Source organism: Halichoerus grypus, chromosome 14 (genome assembly GCF_964656455.1).
Source record: "Halichoerus grypus chromosome 14, mHalGry1.hap1.1, whole genome shotgun sequence".
Lineage (NCBI taxonomy): Eukaryota > Metazoa > Chordata > Mammalia > Carnivora > Phocidae > Halichoerus > Halichoerus grypus.
The window spans coordinates 60,496,833-60,511,343 of record NC_135725.1 but is presented as its reverse complement, the minus strand read 5'-3'; the positions used below and the strand labels follow the sequence as shown (position 1 = coordinate 60,511,343).

The following is a 14,511-nucleotide window of genomic DNA, read 5'->3' as shown; positions in this document are numbered from 1 at the left end:
ATCTTTTTGTTTTAACTTACGAAAATATTCGAACATGCTCAAAATAGAAAGACTAGAATAATTAAAATGATATATTAATCACCAGTTTAAGCAATTTTCAACATTTTGCTAATACCGTTTCATCTCCCTTCCTCAACACTTTTTCCCCCTAAGGTACTTTAAAGTATATTTGGGCAAGTTGTTTTAAAGCTCTCTGTGCTTCAGTTTTCTCATCTAGGAAATGAAGGTTTTAATATCTAATTCATGGCGTAGAACTGTAGCTATTGTTATTTGTGGTGGTATCTACGTGCATTGTCCACTCTGAGGCATAAAAGCATCTTGCAGCGCAGCGCGCCCGGCTCAAGACACAGCTTCCTCAACAGCCGGGAGGAACCGGAGTCCCGCGTGGCTGAGACTACGACGCCCTCTTCAGGCAGCCCCCTGCAGAACCCCTCGGGCCGGATGAGGATTGTCCCTCGCAGCCCCCGTCGCCGCGCGCGAGAACGAGGGGCGGGAACAGGAAATGGGATGGGGCCGAGTTCCGGGCGCCGGGCGGCCTCTGAAAAGAGCAGAGCGTGGCAGCTGGACGCCGGGGAGGCAAAGTCATGTTCCGGATCGAGGGCCTTGCGCCGAAGCTGGACCCGGAGGAGATGAAACGGAAGATGCGCGAGGATGTGATCTCGTCCATACGGAACTTCCTCATCTACGTGGCCCTGCTGCGAGTCAGTGAGTGTCCTTCCAGGCTGCGGCCATGAGACCCGCGGGGAGCTCGCGGACACCACCCACCCAACTCTGGTTCTCTGGGGGCCTGCGAGCTGAGCTAGCTGAGTGGTCGTGGGGAGGGTGGGACATGTGGGTCGAGATCAGCGGGCGCAGGCGCGGCTTAGGGTCTGCGGGTCGGGGTCAGAAGTACACGCGGTGGCCTGGACTGCGAGGGTGATCATCCCGCCTCGCCCTGCCTTAAGAGCGTTTTAATTGAAAGAGCCTCGAGGGTTTATTCCCCCTCCCCTCCGCTCCCCTCCCGAGCAGCTCCCTTGTTTTGCCGACAGAAACTTAGAGAGTAGAGAAATGGCTGGCTCAAGGTCACTCAGCGATTCAGTGCATGATCTTGATCTAGAATCCAGAGCTCTTAATAGCAAGTTTCCCTCCTTCGGTGCTGATCTCTAAAATACAAAAAGGTTTGTTTCTTTTGCTTATTTGTACAGAGGGTGAAGTAAAGAATTGGTGTTTTTTCCTGAAGGAAGGAGAAGAAAAGAGTAGGAGTCTATAGGATTAATAACACCTGAAGGTTTATTTGAATTTACGTTTGGCAGAAGCTTATTTGCGTTAGCTGTCTTGACAGTAGCGCTTTGAGGGAGGCCGGGCTTAACATTCTGTATATCCCTTTTGCAAATGAGAACTCACCTTTCAAAGGGGGTCTTAACACAAAATATCAGAGTTAAAGACACACTGAATGTTAGAGATGGGTGCAGCTTTGTAGATCACTTCTCTAGTTTTACTGATGTGAATCTCAGAAGTGATTTGTCCCCACCCTCCAATTCTCAGTTCAGTACTCTTTTCATTGCACCTTGCTGTGTATTGCTGACAGGTCTGGGTGGAGAGGCAGGAATGATTAAAATAAATGAAGGCCATACCAAGGTTATCCTGTAGAAGGCTCAGATTGGGCCTAGGCCAGAGCTCACTGAAGCCGGGTACCCCATCACTGACTATGGTATTACCCTGCTTCCCCAGGAGAGGGAGCCCTACTGAACAGAAACACAAATCCTGCTCCTTCAACAGCTTTTTGCAACTCCCAACTTATTTTATCCTCTTACCTTTTTTGTTGACTTAGCTGCCAGTAAAATATTTGCTTCTTTTCAGTGACCTTTGTATCTGATATGAATCGGTTTCCTTAAAAAAACACAGAATACTGTTCCACATTACCACTTTTAAAATGGAGATATAATTCACATAGTATACAGTTCACCCATTTAAAGTATATGGTTCAACCTAAGTGTCTATTGATAAATGGACAAAGAAGATGTGTGTATATACAATGGAATATTACTTAGACGTAAAAATCTTGGCCATTTGCAACAACATGGATGGACCTATAGGCTATTAGGCTAAGTGAAAGAAGTCAGAGAGAGATGAATACCATATGATTGCACTTATATGTGGAATCTTTAAAAACAAAACAGAAACGGACTGATAAATACAGACAACAGACTGTTGATTGCCAGTGGGGAGTAGAGTAGGGGATAGATGAAATAGGGGAAGGGGCTTAAAAGGTACAGACTTCCAGTTACAAAAGAAGTAAGTCATAAGGGTGCAATGTACAGCATAAAGAATATAGACAATACTGTAGTAACTTTATGTGGTAGCTAGACTTATTGTGGGGATCATTTCATGATATATAAAAATATTGAATCACTATGACCATACACCTGAAACTAGTGGGATACTGTATGTCAATTATACTTTATTTAAGAAAAACTTGGGGCGCCTGGGTGTCTCAGTCATTAAGCGTCTGTCTTTGGCTCAGGTCATGATCCCAGGGTTCTGGGATCGAGCTCCACATCGGGCTCCCTGCTCAGCGGGAAGCCTGCTTCTCCCTCTCCCACTCCCCCTGCTTGTGTTCCCTCTCTCGCTGTGTCTCTCTCTGTCAAATAAATAAAATCTGTAAAAAATAAAAGTTAAAAAAAAACTTTAAAAAATGAAGGTTCTGTAATTTAGTGGTTCTTAACATAGAGTTATGCATTTTAGAACATTTTCTTTACTTCTAAAGTGGACACCATGCCCATTAGCTGTCATTCCCCATTTTCCCCCTTCACGTTCCCTTGGCAACCACTAATCTACTTTTTCTTTATGGATTTGCCTATTCTGGACATTTCATATAAATGGAATTATAGAATATATGACCTTTTGTGTCTAGCTTATTTCACTTTGCATAGTGTTTTCAAGGTTTGTATTATAGCATGTGTTAGTATTTCCTTTTTATTTTTTTTTTTAAGATTTTATTTATTTATTTGACAGAGAGAGAGACAATGAGAGCAGGAACACAAGCAGGGGGAGTGGGAGAGGGAGAAGCAGGCTTCCCGGTGAGCAGGGAGCCTGATGCGGGGCTCAATCCCAGGACCCTGGGATCATGACCTGAGCCGAAGGCAGACGCTTAACCGACTGAGCCACCCAGGCGCCCCTTTCCTTCCTTTTTATTGCCAGGTAACATTCCATTGTGTGGATATGCCACATTTTGTTTATCCATTCATTTGATGGATGTTACTTATCTTTTTTAATCTGATAAGAATTAGAAATATCTGGACATACTGCCGACTTTGTCAGCTTTCAACAGATCTCAGTATCTTCAGCTTAATGTTAACAATATGTTCTATTACTTTAGTATGGGTATTGAGAAAGAAGATCCTTCTGGCAGCTTTTTTGCTCACAGCCCCTTTTATTTTCTAATTTTTTAAATTGTGGTAAAATACATATAACAATTTATCTTAACTATTTTTAAGTGTACAGTTTAGTGGTATTAAATACACTCATAATGTTGTACAACCATCACCACCATCCATCTCCAGAACTCTTTATCTTGTAAAACTGAAACTTTCTCTATGATTTTGACATCTCTTAAGGCTCTCATATAAGTGGAACCATACAGTATTTGTCTTTTTGTAACTGGCTTATTTCAGTTTGCATAGGGTCCTAAGGTTCATCCATGTCATAGCATATGTCAGAATCTCCTTCCCTTTTAAGGCCGAATAATATTCCATCGTATACCACATTTTGCTTATCCATTCATCCATCTTTGGATCTGGATTGCTTCTACATTTTAGCTACTGTGAATAATGCTGCTATAACATGGATATGCAGGTATCTCTATTTTGTATTTTTTGAGGACCCACCATACTGTGATCCATAGCAGGTGTACCATTTTACATTCCCACCAACAGTACACAAGGGTTCCAATTTTTCCACATCCTTCCCAACAGTTTGATAGTAGCTATCCTAATGGGTGTTAGGTGGTATCTCATTATAGTTTTAATTTGCATTGTCCTAGTGATTAGTAATGTTAAACATCTTTTCATGTGCTTATTTTGACCACAGCGCTTTTACACAGGACAGAAGTAACACTTCCTTCGATCCCTGTGACAATATTTTTGTTTTCTAGCCATTTCTATTCGTACCCTCCTACCAGACCCTCATAAGAACTGAAATAGGACTACATTATATGTGATTTGGATTACATAAGTGATATATAGCTAATCAGTGGGAGAACCAAAATCTGCATCTAGCTCTTCTGCTTCCCCAGTGCAGTGTTGTTTTCTCCCACCCTCTGCGTTTTTTCAACTGTTTTATTTTTTTATTATTTATTTGAGAGACAGTGGGGCGGGGGGCAGAAGGAGAGGGAGAGAGAGAATCCCAAGCAGACTCTGTGCTGAGCAGGGAGCATGATGCAGGGCTTGATCTTATGACCCTGAGATCGTGACCTGAGCTCAAGAGTTGGATGCTCTACCAACTGAGCCACCCAGGTGCCCCTCAAATATGTTTTAAAGGGTGAAAAATGCCAATTTGTTTCTCCTAGCATTTTGTTCCTTTGACAATTAAATCACCCAAAATAAAAAGATGGTCTTTTGAAGGAGGATTGAATTTACTCTTTATGGTCCTAAGAGAACTACCTGGAGAAAAGATTTTATATGGTGTAAGAATGAACCTTAGAATAGTCAGAGCTTCATGACACTGGAAAGACAGTGAGTCTCTTTTGCTAGGTTATGCAGGCAGGGGCTTGGCCATTATTTGGAGTCATTTAAAAAATGTAGTGAACTAAATCTGTAAGATTTTTCTCCCAGTCTTATAAATTCCGTAATGTAACTTGTGGGCTAATAGATCTGAAATTCTGGGTTTGTTTATTTTTCTTTCAGCACCTTTTATCCTAAAGAAATTGGACAGCATATGAAGATGGGCATCACATGTGAATGCATGATATGAGGAACCCAGTTACAATTTCTACTCCTATCTGCAAATGAATAGGCCCAGAAAGCTGTAAGAGACTCTTTGATTGAATGGACATAAAAATTCTACTTGTTAAGAACAAGTTTGGCTCTGGTAACTGACCTTAATAGCTAAAATTTAAAACTACTTGGGAAGTAAAGACATCTTGGGTGATAATACACCCATATGCCTGTGATGTTCAGCCTCTGTGAATGTTGATATAATTGTAAGTAATGTCAAACTCCATTTTCTAGCAGGTATTAATTATAAGGGAATTATGTCTACAATAGCACTGTCTTATTAGTCATTTCTGTTTACCTTTCACTTCAGTCCGGAGTATATATGTTGAAGAGTTCCTTGTGATTAGTTAGTTTTACAGAAGCCAGCACACAGCCACGACAACACATAAGCACAGGACGTTCAGTCTGTATTTTTAAAGTAGCAACTAAGAAAAAAATCGGGATTTTATTTCTCTTAACCTACTTTTTGCTGCAGACCTCTGTAATACTGTAATTATTACAAACTACATTAAATTGAGTTCCTCTTGTTTTGGACTGAAGGATTTGCTGATGCTGATAAAGTGACATCATTTTATTAAGTAGTCTTTGTGAAAGGCAACATTACTGTTTGATGCTGGGAATCTATAAATGCTATTTGTTTTCTTTTCCTAGGCTTCGTTTTCTGTAAACTTACCACGAAATCAGCTAGACTCTTTGCCATATATCTAAATTGATCACAATGTTCAGTTTCATTAGGCATGCTGTTTCATCTTCCCAATAAGTCTTTCCTGGAGCTTTCGGACCTGTCCCAGTCTGGACTGTGGTCTGCTGTGCCTGATGCAGGGCTGTATTCTGGGATCTCCCTTCACTGCAATCCTGGGAATTCCTTTTCCTCTTCTCTCATGTTGGATATCTTTTTTTTTTTCCCCCTGTATCTTGTTTTCTTTATCTCATGACCAGTATGCATTTGAGTCTCTGTATTGAGTACAGTCCCTCTGCCCATAACTGCCTAGCATCCCACAATCCAGAGAACCCTCTATTTTACCCTTTTTAGAAAATAAACTTATAATTTGGGGAAGGAGCTGGGCAAAGAGGCTGCTTAGCTACGTAGGGTTGCAGAGGGCATTCTGAATACTTAAACCTTCAACCAGTCCTTATTTTAGTGTCTACCCCTTCACTCCTACTTCCAAAGGTAGAGGAAAGCACCAGCTCCTGAACCTTTTAGGGATTCTCTGATGTAAGTTGGGTTGTTTGTTTTGCTTTTCTACTGCTGACTCAGGATTCAATTTTCTCCGGGGCTACCATGTTATTTACTACTTGTCCATCGGCTTTCCAACTTCTGGCTTTTTGCTGCTATTGTCTCCTCTCTTCCCATTCTTTTAGATTTATGCCTTAAAATGAAAATCTTTGCTGTCGTTCAGTGGAATTTCAGGAGGCAGTGGAAGTAGCTGCATGTGCTCCATGTACCATCTTTACCCAGAGAGCATGTATTTTTACCCTGTGATGCTGTGTTCCATGTTGGTAATTTATACGCGTTCCTGACCTACGGAGGTGTGGTATACAGCACCACGGTCACCATCACTGGCTCTGAAGACAAGCAGACTTGATTTTGTGTCCTGATTCCAACATGTAGAAGATGGATGACTTTTAGCAACTGAACCTCTATATCTCATTTTTTCACCTGTAAAATTAGTGTAGTGGGAGCATCTGTCTACTTCAAAGTGTGTAAGGATAAAGTAAGAGAATGCAAGTGGAGCCACGAGCACAGTGCCTGACATTCGGTAAATGCTATTTATTGTTAATGGTTGGTGTTTGGTATAAGGTGATTAGAAGTGATTTGTACTAGCAGCCCCTGCATTAGTAGGTTTCATTCTTATTTTCAGATATTGTGAGATAGCATGTTTATATTCTAATTGTATACAAACTTCAACATTAACAAACATTTAAATTCACTGTCTAATAATTGTTAATTTTACAGATGAGTTTGAGACTCTGGAAGATCCGGTAGCTAATAAATAGTAGCTGTCCAAGATTTAGGGGCTTTTAATGTTTATTTATTGTATCCTATCCTTAAGTGCTTTCCTTGGGATGTATGGTTGTCACCCTGGATTCCAGCATATGTTCAGGCTAGAATAAGGGAAAATGTGATGGTGAGGTTTTTATTGCTGACTTTTTAAATTTCAGGCCATAAACTCCAGTGGGGGGGGGGGTGTCTAATACTTGTAATAAACAGTTTGGACACAGTACATCAGAAAACATTTGGCCACGTGTATATATTTGGTTTGAATGTGTAATGTGAAATAGTAAAGAACCATAGCAGACTTGAGTTTTATAAACTTAAAATGGAGGGGCGCCTGGGTGGCTCAGTTGTTAAGCGTCTGCCTTCGGCTCAGGTCGTGATCCCAGGGTCCTGGGATCGAGCCCCGCATTGGGCTCCCTGCTCAGCGGGAAGCCTGCTTCTCCCTCTCCCACTCCCCCTGCTTGTGTTCCCTCTCTTTCTGTGTCTCTCTGTGTCAAATAAATAAATAAAATCTTTAAAAAAAGAACTTAAAATGGATCATAGAAAGAAATGTGGATAAATGAGAAAATGTTGATCCACAAACAGGTTTTGTAGAGGGATACGATCTTAGAATTTTGCTCCTCAATTAGGGTAGTGTTCTTTCTGCTACTGCTGAGTTTCATTTTTAAACTGCTTAATCATTGCTCTTTGAAGTTCTGAGGAGTAAGTTAGCATTTCAGTTACAGTGTGTTCAGTAGTTTACAGGTGGGTAAACTTGGGCCTAGATTTGGAAGGAAGAACAAGTGTAGGAATGTGAACTTTTAGGGACGCTTGCGTGGCTCAGTCGGTTGGGTGTCTGCCTTCAGCTCAGGTCATGATCCAGGGTCCTGGGATCGAGCCCCGCATCGGGCTCCTTGGTCGGCAGGGAGCCTGCTTCTCCCTCTACCTGCTCTGCCTGCCGCTCCCTCTGCTTGTGCTCTCTTTCCCTGACAAATAAATAAATAAAATCTTTAAAAAAAAAAAAAAAAAAGGAATGTGAACTTTCCCCCCCTCCTTTGCTTGACTAAGCATATCTCTTTACCTATAAGATCAGGCATCAGAGAGTGTTGGAGATAGGACAGAAAGGAAATCAGCTAGACCTTTTAACCTTCTGTTAAAGGTCAAATGGTAAATATTTTAGACATTGTGAGCTCTGTGCTCTGTCAGCTCTTCTTGCAGTGTGAAGGCAGCCATAGACAGTATGTAAACCAGTGCAGCTTTGCGCTGTTAGCAGCCAAAACTCTTAGCTGCTGGGGGAATGAGGACCTTGGTCCTAAAGTTGAGATCTGGGTCGTTCACCGCAACATCCACCATAGTCCTCTTGAATCCTCACCCCTCCCCATTTACCAAGCCATTTGTCTGTCATCTTTCATAGTTAAATGCCTCAATAAAATGGTTTATTTTCATTTCCTTTCTCTGGTGATCTCTTGAACCCACTCCAGTTAGGTTCACATCCCCAGTGATCCTCTGAAACTGCTCTTGTCAAGGTTAACACTGACCTGTCCCACCCTGTCTGCAGCACTCAACACACTTTCATTATTGTAACCACCTTGCAGACCTTCCTTCCAGAACGCTAATTTCCTAATTTTCCTTCTCTCCACCCTTTCTATTCCACTTATCCTCTCTTCTTGAGATTCTTTTATAGGTCTTCTTTATTTGTAACCTGAAACTTGCAGTCCACTAGACTTCAGTCCTCAGACCTCTTTTTTTTAGTTACTGCATCTCCTGCTTAAAATTCTCCAATGGCTTCCTGTCTTGCTCAGAGTAAAAGCCACAGTCCTTCTGGTTGCCCACAAGGTTCTATACAGTCTGGTCCTCATTACATCTCTGATCTCGTCTTTTATGACTCTTCCCTCCTTCACTGCATTCCAGCTACACTGGCCTCCTTGCTTCCTCAGACAAACTAGACATGCTGCCTCAGGGCCTTTGCACTGTCTGTTTCCTCTGGAATGCTCTTCCCTTAGATTTTCAAGTGTCTCACTCCCTCTCCTTCAGGTCTCTGCTTAATGGCAGTTTTTTCAGTGAGACCTTTCCCAGCTCCTTTATAAATTATAGCATGTTTCAACTTGTGAAAATCCGCCAAGTTGTATACTTAAGATATGTGACTTTTTTCCGTAGTTACATTATATTTCAAAAACTTTTTAGGGGTGCCTGGGTGGCTCAGTCGTTAAGCATCTGCCTTCAGCTCAGGTCATGATCCCAGGGTCCTGGGATCAAGCCCTGCATTGGGCTCCCTGCTCAGCGGGAAGCCTGCTTCTCCCTCTCCCACTCCCTCTGCTTGTGTTCCCTCTCTTGCTGTGTCTCTCTCTGTCAAATAAATAAATAAAATCTTTTAAAAAAAAAAAACTTTTTTAAAATTATAACCTCTCCAGCACTCCATAACCCCCTTTTTTTTTTTTAATGGCACTTAATATATTTTTCCTTTTTTATTTGTTAATTATCTGTCTCCCTTTAGTATATGCTTGGTGGGGATAGGGATTTCATCTATTATGTTCACTGTAGTATCTCAGTACCTAGAAGACTGCCTGGTACCTCATAGGCACTCAGTGTTCATTAAATAATAGGATTAGAGTGGAGAAGTTTTTAACGATTACGGGAAGTGTAATAGCAAGCTAACGAGAAAAAGCTAAGCTTGTCAGATGAGATTAGTACCCCAATTAAGATAGGGGATTATTGGGGCGCCTGGGTGGCTCAGTCGGTTAAGCAGCTGCCTTTGGCTCAGGTCATGATCCCAGGGTCCTGGGATCGAGCCCCACATCAGGCTCCCTGCTCAGTGGAGAGCCTACTTCTCCCTCTCCCTCTGCCTGCCTCTGCCTACTTGTGCTCTCTCTCTCTCTGTCAAATAAATAAATAAAATCTTAAAAAAAAAAAAAAAAAGGGGGATTAGGAATTTGGGCTTTTTCTCTAGCATTGCTCTGCTGTCCAGAGGCAAGCTCAGAGAAGGTGGAGAGGTGGGTTCATCCAGGGCTGGGGCTTGCCACATGGCTGAGGTGAAATGACAGGGTCAGGGAGGGATTGAAATAATGCATGAGGCATCTAAGCTGGATCAGGAGGAAAAGGCAGGAAAGAGCTGATGGACAGAAGAAAATAGAGGGGTCAGTGCTGCTGAGGGCAACTACAAGAGTGGGGGCAGCAGAGCAGTAGCCCTGAAGACCTCTGTATGCCCCAAATATCTTGCCTCCACTTTCCATGTAGATAAAGGTCCTGTTCTGCAAAATACAGTCCATTCATTTTGTTTGTTTTCTGAAGAGAGAAATTATCACCAATGTGTGGCCTTTCGGGCTGTTAGCATAAGAGATGTTCTATTAGAGTTTGTTGGTTTCACAGCTAAGTATGTATGGCGTGGTCTGACAAGGACCACATCTGACCTACTACCACAACTTACTCTCCTCCAATTTATATGTTCATTTAGGAGGAAAGAAAATCGCTAAGTGCAGATATGTTCATGATACCAGGAGACTGAAGACTAATTTTTATGGGACAGTGCAGAAACATCATGGAGACTACTGCTGCATGTGATACACCAATGGGAGTTTATAAGATGCTTTTCTTCCCAAAATTCAAATTGTATTGCCTCTGATTATTTGAGCTGATGGGAGAGAAGGAATACATAGATAATTTAAAATAATAAAAATGTTGCAAAAAAACAGTTTTAAGAAATGTGGTAGATAAGAATTAGAACAATGAAATGTAGAAAATGATCAAATGAATTGCTCATCTTAATATTAGTAAAATTTAGCTTTAATATAACTTCAGTGTACTGAGTAAAATTTAATAGGCTTATTATTGCATCTTTACATCAACTAAAATTTTATACTCTATTTTCATAATAACCATTGTTTTCATTGGTCTCAAGCAAATGACAAAGAATCTTTACTGAATGTGAAGGTAAAAGTACAAATAAGATCTTAAGCCTACAAAATCCAAAAAAATTATTAATAAAATATTGCCACTAGCTTAGTGAAACAATGATTGCTATTAAAGTGTTGAGGGGAAAGGCATTGAGTTTAACATCTTATTTTTCCTCTTTAACTAACCTTCACTTCTGTTAGCAAGCACTCTACTAAAGTTTGTGCTAGATAACACAGATCAAAATATCATTTATTTCCTTCTTCCTGATTCATGTCTAAAAAGATGGTAAAGTAGCATTTTTTTTTTAAGATTTTTATTTATTTATTTGACAGAGAGAGACACAGCAAGAGAGGGAATACAGTGGCGCCTGGGTGGCTCAGTCGTTAAGCATCTGCCTTCGGCTCAGGTCGTGATCCCAGGGTACTGGGATCGAGCCCCGCATCGGGCTTCCTGCTCTGCAGGAGGCCTGCTTCTCCCTCTCCCACTTCCCCTGTTTGTGTTCTCTCTCTCACTGTGTATCTTGCTCTGTCAAATAAATAAAATCTTTAAAAAAAAAAAAAAAAAAGAGAGGGAATACAAGCAGGGGGAGTGGGAGAGGGAGAAGCAGGCTTCCTGCAGAGCAGGGAACCTGATGCGGGGCTCGATCCCAGGACGCTGGGATCATGACCTGAGCCGAAGGCAGACGCTTAACGACTGAGCCACCCAGGCGCCCCAATAGCATATTTTTAATACTTGTGTGTTGGGACTCTAAGATAAATGTGTCTTCATGTTTATGAGGAACCGGTGTTCTGTTCACATACAATTTTAAGAGGAAATGGGTGCCGGATATCAGATACCTAGGAATCAAAGAATGCATACTATTAACGTTTGGAAGGATTTTCATACACAGGTACCTCTTGGTGGTGGGCTCCCTGCCACAGGAGAGGTTCAAGTATAACAGGGGAAAGAACACTGGTAATGAGTATGTTCTGTAAGGCAGTGCCAGGCATCATGTACAGAGGTGCTTTCCAAAACAAGCTCCATACCAAATCACATGGGAAGCTTTTAAACAAAAAATCTACTGAATTAGAATTGTTGTGGATGGAGCCCAGGAATCTATTTTTTAGAAGCATTCAGGTGATTTCATTGGTCCAGGATCTGCTTTGGGTAACCAGAAAATGAGTTTACCTTAAGGTCCCTTCCAGTTCCGAAATTCTGTACTGATTTAGGAATAAGAGTCAAAACTGAAAACGAAAGCAATTTTAGGTTGCATTTGTAAAATGACAACTTAAGGTCTCCAGATCTGACAGAAACTTCAAGAGTTGCCAACTTGGGGCACCTGGGTGGCTCAGTCATTAAGCGTCTGCCTTCGGCTCAGGTCATGATCCCAGGGTTCTGGGATTGAGCCCCGCATCGGGCTCCCTGCTCTGCGGGAGGCCTGCTTCTCCCTCTCCCACTCCCCCTGCTTGTGTTCCCTCTCTCGCTATGTCTCTTTCTGTCAAATAAATAAAATCTTTAAAAAAAAAAAGTTGCCAACTTGCCAGAGTTGAGTTTGGTAGAGTACTGGAAGTGACTGGAAAGCCTGCTACGAGAGAAATGATTGAAAGAATTAGAGGTATTTAGCCTTGAGAAGACCTAACAGTGGGAGTCTAAGTGCTGTTCTTAAAAACTAAAAGTGTATTGTCAAAGAATTGTCCAGGCAGACAGATTAGGATAAAGGTTTGGAAGCTAAGAAAGATTCTCTTGAACTCATCACAGCTACTGTGACCAAGGTGGGCTGGGTCACAGACTGGACTCTTTATTGGAAACGAGTAAGAATCTGAACATGGGTACTCTGTAGCAGGAATTGCCACTGTGGGGAAACAAGGTTTCTATCTCTATCGTTGTCTTTTTCTCTCTTCCTGAAAGACTACTTGAATACAAGTGCTATCTCACACTTTTTTCTGTCCCACATAGAATCTTTACAAAGAAGGGGCTGAATAAATGACTGCTGAATTGGAGGTGGAAAAATTCTTGACTTTCTGGACAATACCTGTTGTATAGGCCTCAGAAAAATAATTCCCATTCTGTTTGGTGGAGGTGTGCACAGTCACAGATACTCAGTGACTACAGAGGAGCAGGCACCAGTAGCTGAGTGATACAGAAGGGAGTTCAGGCATGGTGCATATCCTTAAGAGGCTTAAAATCTAGCAGGGGAGGCATTGCCTAATTTCATCAATAATTACATATTATATAAACTGCTGTGGGGTTAAGTGCAGGAAGGTGTGAGAACTTGAGATAGGGGAGCCCTGACCTGTTGGGCTGGGGAGGAAGCAGGGAGGGCTCCCTGAGGAAGTGATACATCAAGTAAAACTGGATGAATAGCAATTAGCCAGGTAAAAGAATGGGGAGACTTCAAAGAAGTGTTAAAGCATATCTGTTTAAGGAAGAAAGAAGGCCAGCGTGACCCAAGTGTGTTGCGCACAGAAGAGCAAGAGAACCTTCAGTCCTTTTCAGAAACTCCTGTTTATTTTATTCTCACTTTAGTCTTAAGAAAGAGATCACATCCTGACATCTGCTGGCTAATGTATATACTGCAGTTGCAAATTACACAAGAACAACCATCATTAACCTATTTTCTTGAAGTCTACAGTAAGAAATTAAAATAAAGCACCACGTCTTTTCCCTGCACTGCATTATGGACATCACACAGGAGACGGAACAGTTGTGACTTACAGGCTACTTGTGTGAACTCAGTGTTACCGATACACGTAGGTGGTGCCACTTGCCTACTTTTGTACAAGTTCACAAACACAGGAATCATGTATATAAAAGTTGAATAGACTTGTTACTGAGATGTAAAAACATTACAAAATCACTTTGTCTTTCAAACACAGTATCTGATGAAATGTTTTATGAAACATTCTCAAACTTCACAAATAAAACACAGCTGGCTTTAATGCAGTAAGCATTCTAAGGCTAAAGATGTGCTTTAAGCACGTCTGATAGTTTTCATCTTTTCCTCAGCCACATTAGTAATAGTATCTTCATTTTCCACTTACATCTATAAAGGACAAAAATGCAAAAAAATATTACATAAGCAGCTGTACTGACAATGAGACCAAACTTGCACTGGCAGCTGCCTTGCCATGCAGTCGTTTGAAATGTTCATTAATCAGCTGACATTAGAAGGATGAACTTGGTGAACAAAGGGTGATTTAGAGACATCAATATGTAACATAAAAAAATGGGTTGTTGAAGAGTAAAGATTCATGTGTTAGGAAGGAGCAGCAGCATCAGTAGTTAAAAGTCCTAGGTTATAGCTTCAGTTCTGCTCTTAATTATGTGACTATATGAGTCAGATTTTTTTTTTTACTTGAAACACCCAAATCCAGTTTGGGTAGATTTACAGAGAAAAATAACTCATTGAAAGGATTATAGATCGTTTAGTATCCCAGGAGGCCTGGAGAATCAGGCTCAGAGACTAGGCATCTGGAACATCACCCTTTGTTACTTGGTCACTCCATACAACCTGGTGCAATGAAGATACCATCTCTGCTGAGGATTAGATGCCACCACTTAACCAAAGCCACAGGCTCAGAACCCTGCACTCTCACGACAGCCAGTGTTGCTCTTAAGAACTTCATCTTGCTGTGTTTGCCATGGTAACCAAAGAGAATTATGCCAGGTCTGTGCTTTGCTGTCTCTGGC

At 41.5% G+C, this 14,511-nt stretch overlaps 1 protein-coding gene across 3 annotated transcripts; it reads left to right on the top strand.

The window, feature by feature from the left end:
* Positions 1 to 491: 491 nt before the first annotated feature.
* On the top strand, positions 492 to 10,639 carry TOMM5 (translocase of outer mitochondrial membrane 5). 3 transcript variants are annotated; one of them, XR_004919941.2, is made up of 3 exons: positions 492 to 705; positions 4,884 to 5,004; positions 10,403 to 10,639. XR_004919941.2 is itself a non-coding variant. In XM_036100461.2 (2 exons), the coding sequence occupies exons 1-2, from the start codon at positions 585 to 587 to the stop codon at positions 4,916 to 4,918; spliced, it is 156 nt and encodes a 51-aa protein (XP_035956354.1). In that variant the 5' UTR covers positions 493 to 584; the 3' UTR covers positions 4,919 to 6,984. The 3 variants fall into 3 exon arrangements, 1 of the variants encoding a protein (XP_035956354.1); XR_004919942.2 differs by lacking the exon at positions 10,403 to 10,639 and adding an exon at positions 5,625 to 6,984; XM_036100461.2 differs by lacking the exon at positions 10,403 to 10,639 and having other exon boundaries at positions 493 to 705; positions 4,884 to 6,984.
* Positions 10,640 to 14,511: the final 3,872 nt, after the last annotated feature.